Below are 15,074 nucleotides of genomic sequence, written 5' to 3'. Positions count from 1 at the left end.
TTATCAAAGTGGCACCTTAAAATATAAAACACTGTTTTATTTCTTTGGTTACCAAATATAAATCCTCTATTTCAGTGATACTAATATTACATGGTGATAACAAGTAAATAGAGTAAAAATACTATAATGTCTTACTTTTTTCTTTATCTTTCTCTATATGAAATAGTTGAAAATATATTGCTCAGTGTTAACATTATATGGACATTTTTTATGCACACATGTTGATAGAATATCAAAATATGGATCAGCCTACCTGGTGAAAAACAGTTTGGAAACGTTAAAGAACCGGATCTCGTTCACGAACTACTCCAAATGATCCGAATTCGTGACAAGAACGGTGAATCCCAGCATTACGGAACTGCCAAGTAGTGACCGTGAGTAACCTCTGTTACGTTGCCGCTGCCCCAAGCACGCGCCACCTCCAAAACACCAATCACTATCGGAGAAACAGTATGACGTCAAACTAAAGCTTCCGGGCTGGTAGAGGTGGCCCGGTAATTCATAGATTTTGCTTCTTTATTACAATTTTATGACATGCTTGCTGTTGTTATTTATTGCCGGAAAATCTAATGTATATAGTTTATGCGAATATTTTTATCGGAGCTGTAGTTACGAGGATACATATAACGAAGACGGTCCCGGAGCGGCTCGGGCATAGCGGTTGAGAAAAGAGGTGAGAATGTGTTTCACGTTAAGCGCGTTGCAGATGTTGGGGAAGGACAGGACGATTGTTAGCCCCAGGTTGCTCAAAAGCTCAATGCCTCGCCTGGTTTATGAGATGATGAGTGTGTCTCGTTTTTTTTTTTACATCTTAGGTAAATATGTGTGAGTAAGCTGGTTTCAGTTCACCAGCAGCGGGCACTGCAGCCGCTCCAGCGTGTAGCAAGGCAGCTAATGAATAGCTTACCTCGCGAGGAGAGCGAGTGTCCGCTAACTGCTAATCTTAGCGAATTATAGCTAACCTTATGGACATTTTGAAAGACATATGCTAGCTAAAAGTAAAAAAAAAACGTGACTTGTAAAATACAGTGCCGCTTGTATGTATGTATGTATGTATGTATGTATGTATGTATGTATGTATGTATGTATGTATGTATAAAAGATAGCGACGTTTTAAAGGTAACGACACAGACATAAACAGTGGCAACGCAATGCCTACATTGCATTGCAGATAATAGATGTTAACTAGCAAGTTACAGAGTGAAAAGCTGTGATCATTTACCAGGAAAGTCAATAAACAAAAATAAAAATGTACGAACTTAAAATATAACCATTCGCTTATCGTCCTCTCATTTTGATGCGCTCACCTGTGCTGTCAAACGTGCTGCTTGAACCGTAAAGGTGCACTTGACATATTGAACGCCGTATTATAAGAAAATCTCAAATATATTGGTGAAATGACATGCAGGTGTGCACCGAAACACTGATGTTTGATAGTAAGGTTTCTGTAACCTAGCTGATTGTATTAGTAGTTGTGTGAGGTGGGCTCTTTTAACAAATTAATTTCCTACAAATTGCTGTAACAACCATCATCCTGTCAACCGTCCATGATAGGGCTGGAAAATCTGTACACACTTTGTGTATTAATTTGCATTACTGTATTATTTAGAAATCTTATACTCGTTAAAGATCCACTGATAAGGCTTTTCCTGGCTGGTGTTACATCATACATTATAGTAAACTTTAATATCTGACCTCCTGATTCAGATTTTTTTTTTTTTTTACCTAAGTACTATAACAACTGAAAGGCGAGAGGAAACATCTTCAGCAGTTGTCTTTGTTTTGTTTATTTCTGATAGATGTAAAAGCATTGAATTTGGAAGTGTACTTGCTGCTTATCTCAGTACAGAGCTGAACTGTCCAGATAACTGTCAGATAAAATGGCACACCTATATTTTTTCTGTGTAAACCAGAACATCATTTTTGGAGCATGTCCTAATTTACAGAATGTTCTGTTTTGCATCATTAAAAACCTAGCGGAGAAGTGAAATAAACCCATTGACTTACTAATGAAATGTTTCTTGTCATGCCATAGCCTGAAGCATCAAGAAAATAATCAAAGAAAGCAGAGCTGGACAAAAGTGTCCTCCTAATTTCACTATATTTCACTATACTGCACATAAGAACTGCTTATGTGCAATATTTGGTAGTCTTTTATGCTTAAACATGATATTGTTCTTTGACATCAAAATGCTAAAGCTCATTGTGATGATGGAAAAGTCGGAGAACAGTAAGGGACATTTTTGATCACAATTAATATCATCATTGCAATACTGATCGTTAATATTGGATTTTTATATTTTCACAATGGACTCATAAGTTACATTTATTTATTTAGATATGTGCAATCTCCCTGTGCTTCAGTGAATCTGTGCAGCACATTTGTTTTTCATTCCTCACGTAAAGTAAAATTCCAAAAAGGAAGTGTTGTGTCTAAAGCAGAATATCTGGTGAGTCACAGTAACCGTCCTTCTCCAAGGAACTGCCTTCATCTGAGAAAGAATGTTTTCTCTTTGTTGATGTAAAGCTAACATGGGAAAGGGTGTGTCTCCTTCCCCACCGACACCCTCAAAGTCAAACATACAACATGCCACACATGTACTGCTAAGTCGAACCAAATGCGTCTAAGATTTTACTGCCAGGGCTGCCGATGCACCTTCACACTGTTTGATTTTCCAAATCACAGTTGAGTTGTGTCAGTTGGCGTTGTTCTTTGAGATGCTGCAAAACAAGTGAAACACGTTTATCTTGAAAGACTTTTACTTGTTTATGGGGGGGGTGAAGAAAGATGTACAACACTCAGAAGTATTATGCGTTCTTTAAGAAACAGAGAACCAACTCTGTGGAAAGAAATAACGTTTTATAGATTTATTAATGGGGCACAGAGTTATACTATAGACACGTGCTTGGTTAAACCAAAGAGTTTTGCATTTGCAGTCTAACTCTGCATTGGCTGTGAGGTGCAGAGCGAATCACACAGGTGTGTGGCAACCAGTTTGGTTCTATCGTTCCAAAGGAATTTCAGCTGCAGATGGTGGTAGCGGCCCACATCTTCAGCCTGAAGTATTTCCTCATAGCACTGTGACTCTAGCGGACCGTCTGTCCTCCTGACCCAGGTTCCTCTCCCTGCAAGCTGCAGCATGAGTCACCGCAGCCTCTTCTACCACAATCAGGCCTCCCTAAGCATACACTTCAGATACCCGAGCTGTGTCTGGGGTGATCCAAAGAGTTTTGCCGTGTAGCCAAAGAACTTAGTGCAGTGTATGTTTCAGTGAATTATTCAAGACACTCGGAGAGGCTATTGTAAAGGGAGTCACGGCTTGTTCCAAGTGTCGTCTTCTAGATTGTCTGCTTTTTGTCTGTTTAACCTACAAAGTTGGGGGGGTTTTCCACAGAGTGTGAAAGCAGGAACTGACTCAAAGATCGGAATTGTTTCTATTTCACATTGTAGTTCCATTTTATTGCCATTTTCATCTGTAAAGCAAAGACAATAAATAAATTAAGTTCACCAGTTGAAATGACAGAAAGCTGTTTCTTATTTGACAAATTAGTTTATCCATTAAAATAGCTCAAATCTTGATTTTGGGAGTTTCAGCTTCACACTTTCTGCTGTAAGATGTTTCACTGTAAGCATTGCCAGACATTCGAGTGAAATAAAAAGTGCTGACTGAGACGCAGCCTAAGAATAGGCAGACTTGGTTTTCATTCAAGCAAGGATTTACTTACTAGGATGCAGTTACTCATATTTACTGCAATCCAATCTATGGAAAATGTGCTAGAGATTGATTTTTATCTCATAGAACACCTCTAAAATTTCACGTGTACCCTTTGCTTTGCAGGGTGCCTTGCTGCATGAAGTACCCACCAGCTGGACTGGCAGCACTTCAGAATACTTTGTACAGGCCAGCTCAGTTTGTCATTGGTCAGAAGGGATCGACTTGTCTCTAGGACCGACTTCATTACAAAAATGAAGTTGAAGGAGGATATAAACCCCCTGCTCCTGCAGGTTTTCCGCTCTGTCGTCTGGGTCTATTCCGTCATAACCTTCCTACCCTGGTACTTCTTTTCCGGGGCCGGAACCAATTTGGAGCGAGCGCGTCGGATTAAGGCCTGCTCTATCAGCGGACACCCAGCGGGACCTTACCGGGCCGTCAATAGCCGAGAAAAGCTGGTGGCATTGGTGCAGCCGGGAGTCGACACACTGGACAAAATGTTCGAGTTTGCAGCGAGGAGGTTTCCAAACAGGGACTGCCTGGGCACCAGGGAGGTGCTGAGTGAGGAGGATGAACTGCAGCCAAATGGAAAAGTGTTTAAAAAGGTGAGTGACGTACCTCCTGTTTTAAATTTGGCTAGTTAGGGAAGTTTTTATAATGTCTGGTAATTTATCAACAGAGAAATTTTCAGAATTATTTTTTCTAAACCTTTCACAACAACAACAACAACAACAAAAAAACAACAGTTTTTCAGTTTACAGCGAAAAACCCCTCTGGAAGCAGTGAGCATGGGGTTATAAACATAAATGTGAGAGCACATGTCATTGGAGTTTGGCAGCAATCAAAGAATGGCTGTAGTTTCAAAACATCATAAGGGAAGAAATATTAGCTTCAGCTGTGAACGAGCGGATTTTTAAGAGATTTTCAAAGATTTTAAAGTCAGAAGAGATCTAAAGTCTGGAGATGCTTTGGGTGACATAACAACAAACAGAGGTTTTGGTCTGCAGCACAACAATGATGCACTTAGTAATGACCCAACAAGACAAAGTCACCATTTGATTTTTATAAGCTGCTGAATACATGCAGTTAGTCACGTTGTTGATTTTCTACATTTCACATTGATTACATGTTGATTCAAACTTCTAAATAAAAATCTGTCCCAAGCTCTATTTAACATTTTAAAGCTCTTCCTGCACGTTTTAACATCCAGGCTTCATGCATCTGATCTGATCCATTTTTACTTTTGCCCATTTTATTACATTTACCTGCTTAGATAATTTTATACCGTAACGAATGCAATCTAAACCAAGCGAACTCTCACACATAATCCAAACAGTTAATTAATAAAATTCATGTTGCATGGAAATGTTTTAGTCTCCACAATTAGAGTTGAAAAAAAACTTTTATAGAAACTGGTTATTGCCCCTGTGGAGTTACAGTGAAAATGAAACGGGTCCTAGTTTTCTTTATTTCGACTTTAATAGCACATCCCACGTTCAGTGCTGAATATTGAACACATTTTTTAAACAAAAAAATGCTGAGTTTCACTTAATTTACATTAGTTGTGCTGGAGATGTCATGTTAAACATGCATTTTGTTCTTGAATGTGTTTGTTGTAAATGTCAAACCTGGATGTCAAAAAAACTAAAACGCCAAAAATATACCAATAACAGAAAAATATCTTTTTCATTACAAAAAATGTGTCCTATGTTTTAATTAAATAAATAATAGAATAATTATTGACATAATGTCATAAGTGGCTGGCTAAATGTTAGCTTTTGTATGTCAGAATGTGAGTAAAGCCAAAACGGCCAAAGCGCAAGTTCTGATATTGAAGCTTCATCTTAGTTGACAGCTGAATGACAAGAAATGCCCTGTAGATGGCGCTAACTGACAGCGTATAAGCATCGAGGTCTGATTTGCATCAGCATGCGTCAACCTCAAATGCTACTGCTTATATTTAAGCACATTATCTTTCTGGGGGTTGGTTTTCTTCTTGGTTTGTTTCTGGTGTCAAAATCATTCAATAATATATCTTTACTATACACTTAAACACCAGTTGTCGAAGTGATTGTTTTCATTCATTGTGCAACCTGCTCTCTCTAGTAATTTCTATAAAGTTTCAGACTGATGGCATGAACGTTCTGCAGGGCAGCTCTCAGTTTGTGTGTGCTGTGTAATCCTGGTTGCCGAATGTAACCTTCGTGTTTTCTGCAGGTGATTCTGGGCAACTATAACTGGCTCACGTATGAGGAAGCCTACAATGCAGCAAAGTGCTTTGGTAGTGGTCTGGCAGCTCTTAATCAGAAGCCTCACCATAACATCGCCGTTTTCTGTGAGACCAGAGCGGAGTGGGTCATAGCAGCGCAGGCCTGCTTCATGTACAATTTCCCACGTAAGTGACTCACAGGCAGACTGCAATATCTAGTGAGCCGTCAGTAAAAACTAACCAGACTTGAATGTAACTGACTTTCACAGTCGTGACACTGTACGCCACACTCGGGCCCAAAGCCATAGCTCACGGGCTGAACGAGACAGAGGTCACTCACATCATCACAAGCAAGGACTTACTTCAGAGCCGCCTTAAGGTACCTTTTTTTTTTTCCCCTCCCTCTGTTAAGTAAATATCATTAAGCAATGTAAATATATACACTTGCATAATTTGGTTTTTGATTCTAAATTGAGCTTTCCTTCCCAGGCCATTTTGTGCGACGTGCCGCGGCTCCAGTACATCATCGTCGTGGACATTAAACCCACCAGCTGGTCAGACATTCCCAGAGGCATCACAGTCTACAACATGGAGGGTGTGAAGGAGCTGGGATCCAAGCCCGTTCAGAGTGAGCGTCTAGTGCTGATTGAAATGTTTTTAGTTTTATCCAGGACACGGAAGTACACAGATGCTGGCTTAATGCAAAGCCAGCTCGCTGATATGCAAGTAGAATGATGTGCCGGTGCATAAAAGAGTCATCAAATCACTTCTTACCAAACGCCGCCCTGATCACGGTGGGGTAATGGGATAACAGCCATAACGGCGCTCTGGAATCACTTCAGCTACGTTTGAGAGAGAAACAATTGGTATTTAGATGATTGAGGTAGTTTAAAATAATGAGAACAAACTGGAACAAAATCAAAGAGCTGTCCAAGCATGAATCAGTTTAGTTGGAGCGTTTAGGTTTTATTTGACTGTGTAACTTTTGCCTATTATGACACAGTGTAACTAAACATGGGACAGATTTGAGATTCTCATAATATGATAACCTTGAGTAAGAATAGAAGGTCACAGTTTTTACAAATGTTTTTACGAATTTTGATAATGCCTTCAAAAGTATGTGAAGAACAATATTAGGTTTTGACTCTTTCCAGCTGTATTCAACCCTGAGGATAGTTCATATTTGTTTTAGGTAATATGTTGGTTCATGTTTGCTTTCTCTTTTTTCGTCGTCTTTCAGGCTGTTGCGATCACTAAGAAGAATGCAGTCTTTGCTTTTAAAAATTGTGTTTAAGTTTTATTGGACGTGCTGTCGGTTCTCGATTGTGTATTTGAAAAGGGAGAACGTCTCTTTTTTTTTTTCCCCCACCTGCAGCAGAACGGGTGGTGGCTAATTTGAATTGGATACATTTTTTACCAACTTGCTTGAAGGTCTTAAAAAAGTACTAAGTGTTAAATTGAAATGATTTTCCACCTGCAACAATGTACTTTTATGAATGCACATTTGATAACATTTGGTTTCTATTCTCAACAGTTACTTGTGTGAGTCAAAAATATGATATTATTCTGAAGCATCAGTCCAGAAAACCTCAAAACCATTTGGTTTCGAAGATGTTGTAAATAAAAACAACTGTGTAATATTCTTCAGATTGTTTTAATTTGAAAGAATTTTAATTTGCCTTATATTTCCTCTCCAACCATCCCTTTCTGCTCCGCACTTGTAGTGGACCGCAGACAGCCGGAGCCCTCGGACATCGCTGTCATCATGTACACCAGTGGTTCCACTGGCATCCCCAAGGGTGTGATGATCTCCCATGGCAACCTCATCGCCGGCATCGCAGGCATGGCCGAGCGGATCCCTAATCTCAAGTATGAGGTTCTCAGTTTGACCGGCTTGCTTTTGACACTTCCTCTCTGATTTTTCTAGCGGTTAAATTCTTCAGAACGTCTTTCTCTTCATAACTGTGACTTTCCAAGCATTTTTAGAGATGCTTATTTTTGTGATGCTCTCTTCTCCTGTATATGTAAATAGATGACAATGCTTGTTTTTGTTGTCTTGGCAGTGAGACTGATACCTACATTGGGTACCTACCACTGGCCCACGTTTTAGAGCTCAGCGCAGAGCTGGTTTGCATCTCCCACGGCTGTCGCATCGGATATTCCTCTCCTCAGACTCTCGCCGACCAGGTCAGTGTGCAAATGGACAAACAGCTCTTCGAGCCAGTCTGTCTTATAATCTAAAGCGCAGTGAGCTCTGAGGTTGTGACAGGTGACAGACTGCGATCTGTACGATAACAGTTCACCAGAGTTGTTTCATTTTCATAGTCCTCCAAGATCAAGAAGGGCAGCAAAGGGGATACCAGCGTGCTGAAACCGACTCTCATGGCATCTGTGCCAGTAAGTCCCGTTAACCTGTCACATAGCTTACCGAAACAGACGAAATGCTGTGTGTTCAGTCACATCTGAGCTGTCGTCTGATCTCTCCGCGTGCAGGAGATCATGGATCGAATTTACAAAAATGTCATGACCAAAGTGGACGAGATGAGCAAATTTCAGAAGACGCTCTTTGTGTTGGCTTACAACTACAAGATGGAGCAGCTCTCCAAGGGCTACAGTACGCCTCTCTGTGACAGGTAATCCACATTGCACACACAAAGCTGCTCACTGACTTGACATTTGATTCGCCTTTCACACTCGAGCATTCATTAATCTCTAGATCTTTCTGTCTAATCGCAACTTAAAGGAACTTCTTCCTCCACTAATCCTCAGTAAAGCAAAACTGTAGCTAGAGATATTAAAACTTAATGTGTTGTGAAGTATTTTACAAATGTAAAAATGCCACTTTGTGACGCATAAAATTCCAATAAAATAAATTGAACTTCGTTTTAGTGATGTGACAAAATGTTCCTCATCACCTCGCTGATCTCTTTTTTTTTTTTTTTTTCTCCTGCCCTGTAGAATAGTTTTTAACAGAGTGCGGTCTCTGTTGGGAGGCAACACTCGGGTGCTGCTTTCTGGTGGGGCTCCGCTCTCTGCGGCAACACAGCGCTTCATGAACGTCTGCATGTGCTGCCCGGTGGGACAGGGCTACGGCCTGACAGAGACGTGTGGGGCTGGCACCATCAGTGAGAGTAAGGACATCGGAAAATAGCGAGTGAGGGTTTTCTCGATGTACTTATGAATTTTAGATTAAATTGGACTTGTTTTTGTTTTGTTTGTTTTTTTCCAGTGTGGGATTACAGTACTGGACGGGTTGGCGCGCCGCTGGTTTGCTCAGAGATCACTCTGAAGGACTGGGAAGAGGGTAAGGAAACTCGTAGCAAGGCAACATGTCCAGAGGTCATGTTGGGAAAAAAACATCACTGACAAGATTGGTGGTTGTTTAGGTGGCTACCACAGCACTGACAAGCCCAACCCAAGGGGGGAAATTTTGATTGGAGGTCCAAATGTAACAATGGGTTACTACAAAAGCGAAGGCAGGAACCATGAAGACTTCTTCGTGGATGCGAAGGGCCAGAGATGGTTCTGTACGGGAGACATAGGAGAATTCCATCCTGACGGATGCCTGAAGATTATCGGTAAACACGCAAACTGCTCTGTTTGTTCACACATTTAAAAAAAAGCTAAGCCTCTCATGAGCTCTTTGTTTTTGTTTCTCTGCAGACCGTAAGAAAGACTTGGTGAAACTCCAGGCAGGCGAATACGTCTCTCTTGGAAAAGTAGAGGCGGTTTTGAAGAACTGCCCGCTCATAGACAATATCTGTGCCTACGCCAACAGGTATCATCCCGCACCTGCTTCCCTCTTAGGCATTGTCCCTGCTCTGTAAGGATGTTCTATGATGTTTTTTGTTGTTGTTTTCAGTGAAGAGTCATATGTGATCAGCTTTGTGGTTCCCAACCACAAACACCTCATGTCATTGGCGGAGCAGGTTCAAATAAAGGGCACGTGGGAAGAGCTCTGCAACAATCCCAAGATGGAGAAGGAGGTTCTCCGCGTCATTACTGAGGCGGCCGTCTCAGGTAGTTAGGAAAAGGCTTGAAACTATGGGATTTAATATGGGAAGAAAGAAAAATGTGGGGAAAACCATCATTTCTGGATTTTATCTCGTTTTCTGTCGGCATTGATTTTATGATTGATCATATTTGTGTTATATGATTGTGTACAGCTCTATAAATAAATTTGGGATGGTAGTGTGTAATCAAAGTCTATATTTTTCTTACTAATCCACCAATGTATCTGTAAACAGAGTTACAGAAACAGATTCTTTGAAAATATCAGTCTGGAGAAATTTCAACTTGGAAAATGTGTAGAAACCACAATTAACAGCTAATGATAACTCGTGTCTGCTAGGCCACAACTTTTAAATGTGTTATGATAGCTTTGAACTTCTGGCCATTAAGGTATTTGTCAGGCTGATCTGTGATTCTGCTCTCTTCCAATTAGACAAACTGGAGAAGTTCGAGATTCCCAAGAAAATCCGCCTGAGTTCCGAGCCGTGGACGCCGGAGACCGGCTTGGTCACCGACGCGTTCAAGTTGAAACGCAAGGAGCTCAAAACACACTACCAAGAGGACATTGAGAGGATGTACGGTGGGAAATAAAAGAGTAGACGCACTCCAAATGACCGTCTCACGAGGACTTACATGGACGACACTCACACAAACACAGACACGCGGACCTGTTCGCCTCCTCTTCAGCTTCTCTGTCACCATCTACGATCAAACGAGGCACAAAAAGTCTAGAGTCAGGCTCACATCTTTAGGTCGAGAGCAAGAGGCCGATCCCACCAGACGCACTAACAACTCCACTCTCCGCCGATCCAAAAAAAAATACCCATCGAGTTGCCACGGCGACCACATGAAGTCAGACCTTTGCATGACTCAAAGTATAAAGAATGTCATGCTGGACGCTTGCACATCCGTGTCTGTCTCGCTTCTCTTCTCCCCGCCACGCGTTCTGGAACATTCCACCTCTGCAGCTCGGTTTGCCAACACGCGGCGCAGATATCCGGCAGGGACGTGCGATCCCTCTTAAGACTCTGAGGAACATTCAGGTTGGAATATTTGCAGGGATCATTGTTGTCATAATTTTTTTTTTTTTTTCTTTTGTGTGTTTTGCAATGTTTCTTCTATGTTTGGTTTGTCTGCATTGGAGTCCATGTGTGCGGTGAGTAACTGTTGCGAAGCCATGAGAGATTTTACATTACGACATTGGAAAATACGTTTTCTTGTTGCTTGTATTATTCAGATGGGTTTACTGTGTTTATATGGTTATGTTGTATTTTCTACCTGTTCATGCGCCATTGTATGTTTTCATTCCATTTTTAAGGTCATTTTCTCCTTTTATTTTTTTGTCAGGAATCCCAAAGTTTTCTCATTTGAGTGCATGTTTACTCACTTGTCTCTTTTATCCCTGCTCCCATCTAATGCAGCATCAATGGGGAAAGGTGTCCTTTGAGACAATGCATGGGTTGGGATTTGCTCCAAAATGACCTGCGTCATCTGCCCTGAATTCCTCCGGTCATAATTAATGCACCAATACGGATATACTCCAAGGGAACTTAGCTTACTGTAGAATGGTTTGAAGTAGATTTAGTCTTTTTTTTTTTTTTTTTGTTTTTGGGCTCAGTTGTATGTTAACCTTATTAACCATAGGTCTTACTGTTACTTCTCTCAGTTTTTAAATAGAATAATGGGATACAAAAATGAATGTGCAATATTTATACTCAATGTTAATGTAAGAAGGAAGAAAATGCACAGCCGACAGATTTTTTTTTTTTTTTTTTGTGGCGTATTCGACACTAAGCTTCGTTTAGGGTGAAGGCTTTGTAGAGGATGGTAGAGAGACACTGATAGGGGAGTTTAGATGTAGCCTGTGCTGGAAAATATTCATTAAAACTGCATGATGGAAGGTGCACGACTGTACCAAAAAATAAAATAAAAAATCGCACTCCATTCAGGCCACTGAAAAAGAAATGCTTTATGAACACACTCCATGTTAGAGTACATAGGGAAAACTCAAACTGAGATTTCTGTATATTTAGACTGGTTTGTGTGTATAATAACTGTATGTGTAATGTACATAAAAAAAAAGGATTCTGTAACCTCCCATTTATTTGAATCCATGTAATATAGAGCTCCAACGGTAGGCTGTCAGATAGACGGTGGTGTTTAATTAATTACATATTACAAGTGACTTTCTTCCTTCAGTATTATGTGTTTATAGACTGAAGATGAGAATGTTTGCTCAGTGCTGTAATGTAAGGAGGACAGTTTTTTTCTGAATGCAACCTCTGCTTTCTGGTACTTAAAGAATCCCTGCGTTGACAAAGGTACAGTCAGGCAGTCTAGCTCCATCCCTTTTAGCTCGAAAAGGTTTAGATTGTAAGAACCTCGCCTGTGTCTTCCCTTTTTTTGTTTTTTTAACATAAACACAAAATGCTCCTTCCTCCGCTCTCTGATGTTTCAATGAAGAGTCCTTTACTCTGCTTTTTTTTTCCTTTTGCCCGGCTAGAGGTGGCTTGTTGCCTTCTGACAAAAAACAAACATGAGATATCTTCAGGGGTTCTTTAGAATGTGAAGCGCTCCATGCTTATTGTTGATATCGCACACACTCCGTGTACCTGCCCTCAGCGGCGAGGCGGAGGCAGCAGATGGTGCAGAGACAAAATCTAATGTTTATTTTTCACTTGCTTTGTAAAAAAGGGTTTGGGGTTCTGGGGGGGCTCTGATATCTAAACTGCATTAAATACTACCAATAACTGTACACCTGTAAAGCCTCCTGTAAATGTATTTGATGATCTCTGTTATTGACCGGTTTTGAGGGTCTCCGTTTCCTCTTGTTTTGTTTTTTTTGGTTTGTTTTTGTGTGATGAAGCTGAGCTATTGCAAGTGTATCCTTTCTTATTTATTTGTGATTTGGCCTTGGCAATTATGTAATGGAAATAAAGAAGTTTGTATTGTCGGTCCTTCTGTTCTTGGCGTGTCGAGCGTCTCAGAGATAAGCAACTTGATTGGAATCACCCTGAAACTATAGTTTCTATGGTAACGAAGGCCAGTGTTCCTGTCTGAGTGAACGCGGTTGGTGGAAGGCGGCGCGGCGCCCCGACACACACAGAACACGCAGTTCTCGGAGTCGAAAATGTAGCGCTTGTAAAAATGAGATTTCTCTTTCTGTTTTCAGTGTTTTGATGACAGACCTGCGCTCCCTCCTCATCTGTTGAAGGAAGAAGATTGTTGTTGTTGTTGTTGCAAGAAAGCAGACTTTCACTTATCGATCCCATAATTACATCATTAAACTATCGATTAGCAAAGAAGCGTGCATGTTTCTCTTTCTTGGAACCAGACTAGATAATTAACAAATAAATTACAAATTTGTCTCAAAAAAAAGTTAACTTATTTGAGTAATTAATTCACTTCACACAAGATGTCAAAGATTCAGTACACATAAAGTCCCATATTTAAAAAGCTTATTTCTAGTAATCATGGCCTTAATTGTCACAATGATCAAAATCTGATGATTGGGTGTCTTTCTCCTCTTTCTCCATGCAATACTCCATGGATTCTCCGTGAGGTTTGGGTCTGCCCAGTTCGTGCACAATACTACCAGCTTTTGGTGTCTCTGGCAATGTGTGCCAAGTGCTGCTGGAAAACTGAAACATCTTCACCAAGATTGTGAGCAGAGGGAAGCATGAAGTGCTATAAAACGTTCCAGTGGATGACTGCACTGACTGACTTTGGACTTGAGAAACCCAGCGGACCAACAGGTAAGACTCCTCTGATGTCGTCTCTGGATCAGGAATGCAACAGCCGTAGCTCGTGTCTTAGCTACGTCTGTGTGCTGTGGCTCTTGAAACACTGACTCCAGTAATTAATTTGAACCCCCCACACCCCCCCCACACACACACACACACACCTACACCTTCTCCATTCTCTTGAAAAATCCTTTCTTCCTTTCTCTGAAGGCTGCAGTTATTTCCATTGCCTGTGCACTATTTTCTAGTAAAATGTTTTCCTTCCACTCCACTTTTCATTAACTTGTTTTAGTTAGCGCGCTCTGTGAACAACCAGCTTCTCCACCTGTTTTTTTTTTTTTTTTTTTGCTAACCCACAATGCTGGAGTATCAGTGACACCTACAACACTAAATAATAATGTTGTGTTTTATTGAGGTAGGCTTACTGCTATTTTTAATTTTAGTTTTCAACTGACGTGGTATATATTTTTATTTTTTTTTTTTTTCTTGGCTCCATCTTTCATTTGAAATAAAAGGCGGTCTACAAGACCACACAGTCAGGCAATCCTTCCCACTTTTCTCTGCCATTTCATCCCTCCATCCATTCCTCTGGGACGAGTGAGTGAGTCATAGGCATAACGCTCCCTTCATTAGTCCACTGATACTGATGCACACATGTAGAGAGAAGAAACGGCTCTGCCACAACAACAACAACAACAACACAGAGAAGCAGGAAGGTTGTCTTCCATATTGTTTGAATAAAGATTGTTGTTTCTATTTTTGTATTGTTTCCGTCTTCCTTTTTTTTTTCCACTGGCATGCTGTTCCATCTTTTTTTTTTCCCCTCATCCTGCTGCTGCTTCGCTTGGCTCCCTCTTCCTGTCTGCTTATGACTCAGAAGTGCGGAAAAAAAAAAAAAAAAAACTTTTATCTTTATGTTCTGCTCACACACACTCCTGGGTTAGCCAGAGACATATTGGCGTTTACCCAGGGATGAGCAGGGCTGACGCTGGACTGCTTCATAACTCTGGAGAGGTGGTGGGTGGTGCCTGGAGAAGAAGTGAGAATAATTGCATTTCAGGCTGAAAAATGGCGGTAACGCAAGGACAGAGCTGAGATGTGGAAAAAGAGGAAGAAGATGTTTGAGGAAGTACATATAGATTGTAACCTTTCAAACATAAACCCACTTTATTTCCCAATGGATCTGTAAAAAAACCTTGCATCCAAGGTTTTTAATTAGTCTTATTTTGTTTTATATCACGTGTGTGCTGTTTTATATCTCCTCCTGTTTTATCTTTTGTTTTATGTCTTATATTTTGTAAAGCACTTTGTGATTTCTGTCCTGTAACAGGTTCTATGTAAATAAAGTTTACTTACTATGTGAGCTGTGTAGGACTACATTTCCCACTACTTGGACAT

At 40.6% G+C, this 15,074-nt stretch overlaps 1 protein-coding gene across 1 annotated transcript; it reads left to right on the top strand.

The window, feature by feature from the left end:
• Positions 1-442: 442 nt before the first annotated feature.
• acsl3b (acyl-CoA synthetase long chain family member 3b) lies at positions 443-12,886 on the top strand. The gene is made up of 15 exons (XM_007567976.2): positions 443-673; positions 3,840-4,318; positions 5,931-6,108; positions 6,192-6,301; positions 6,412-6,550; positions 7,647-7,791; positions 7,986-8,109; positions 8,248-8,319; positions 8,416-8,555; positions 8,881-9,053; positions 9,152-9,226; positions 9,309-9,500; positions 9,586-9,700; positions 9,785-9,942; positions 10,367-12,886. The coding sequence occupies exons 2-15, from the start codon at positions 3,968-3,970 to the stop codon at positions 10,522-10,524; spliced, it is 2,130 nt and encodes a 709-aa protein (XP_007568038.1). The 5' UTR covers positions 443-673; positions 3,840-3,967; the 3' UTR covers positions 10,525-12,886.
• The last annotated feature ends 2,188 nt before the right edge of the window (positions 12,887-15,074 follow it).

Source organism: Poecilia formosa, unplaced genomic scaffold, assembly GCF_000485575.1.
Source record: "Poecilia formosa unplaced genomic scaffold, Poecilia_formosa-5.1.2 Scaffold215, whole genome shotgun sequence".
Lineage (NCBI taxonomy): Eukaryota > Metazoa > Chordata > Actinopteri > Cyprinodontiformes > Poeciliidae > Poecilia > Poecilia formosa.
This window is presented reverse-complemented; position numbering and strand designations above follow the sequence as displayed.

Excerpts from the sequence above, each read along its gene's own strand:
- acsl3b (XM_007567976.2), top strand. The coding sequence starts at position 3,968 with ATGAAGTTGAAGGAGGATATAAACCCCCTGCTCCTGCAGGTTTTCCGC. Across the intron at positions 8,556-8,880 it reads AGTACGCCTCTCTGTGACAG|AATAGTTTTTAACAGAGTGC; the intron begins GTAATCCACATT and ends CCTGCCCTGTAG. Across the intron at positions 9,501-9,585 it reads CGGATGCCTGAAGATTATCG|ACCGTAAGAAAGACTTGGTG; the intron begins GTAAACACGCAA and ends GTTTCTCTGCAG.